Genomic DNA, 509 nt, shown 5'->3' with positions numbered 1-509 from the left:
TAAAACTTTCCTTCCAGGCACTTTAGAAAAGGGAGTAAATTGATGAGGTCAGGTAGGCACTTTGACATGTGCTTCCAGCATTAATGGCTAAGACAAGACAACTCTCATTTAATGATAATTTAATGATTTAATGATGGCTAATGCAATCTAATAGTATTCCATATTTCCAGAGTAAGAGAAGATGATGACAAGAGGACCTACTTTTCACTGCCACCTATTGTTGCACCTGTTAAAGTATCTGTTCTGCCTCTCTCAAATAAGCCTGAGTTTATTCCCTTCACCGTCCAGCTATGTGAGTTTACTACTGTATTCCCTCCCTTTCCTTTCTCATGTTATAGTCCTTGCTCTTTGATACGTGCTAGTACTTTAAGTTTACAATAATTTTTTAATGACAAAGTCAAATTAGAAATAGTCTGATGATACTTTTGTAATCACAGAATTAGGATCTGTCTTATGGTGTGATAGTTTGGTTTGAATTGACAGAATATTTTGTGGAAGATGTAATTGTC

General features: G+C 35.4%; 1 protein-coding gene across 1 annotated transcript in view; it reads left to right on the top strand.

The window, feature by feature from the left end:
• The window catches only part of LOC119591378 (glycine--tRNA ligase-like), a gene marked incomplete at its 3' end in the record, with an annotated part of 23,493 nt that overhangs the window by 22,717 nt on the left and 267 nt on the right, over window positions 1–509 (top strand). The window contains 1 exon segment of the mRNA XM_037940119.1: window positions 171–292. Coding sequence (XP_037796047.1) covers window positions 171–292 — 122 coding nt within the window.

Source organism: Penaeus monodon, chromosome 28 (genome assembly GCF_015228065.2).
Source record: "Penaeus monodon isolate SGIC_2016 chromosome 28, NSTDA_Pmon_1, whole genome shotgun sequence".
NCBI lineage: Eukaryota > Metazoa > Arthropoda > Malacostraca > Decapoda > Penaeidae > Penaeus > Penaeus monodon.
This window is presented reverse-complemented; position numbering and strand designations above follow the sequence as displayed.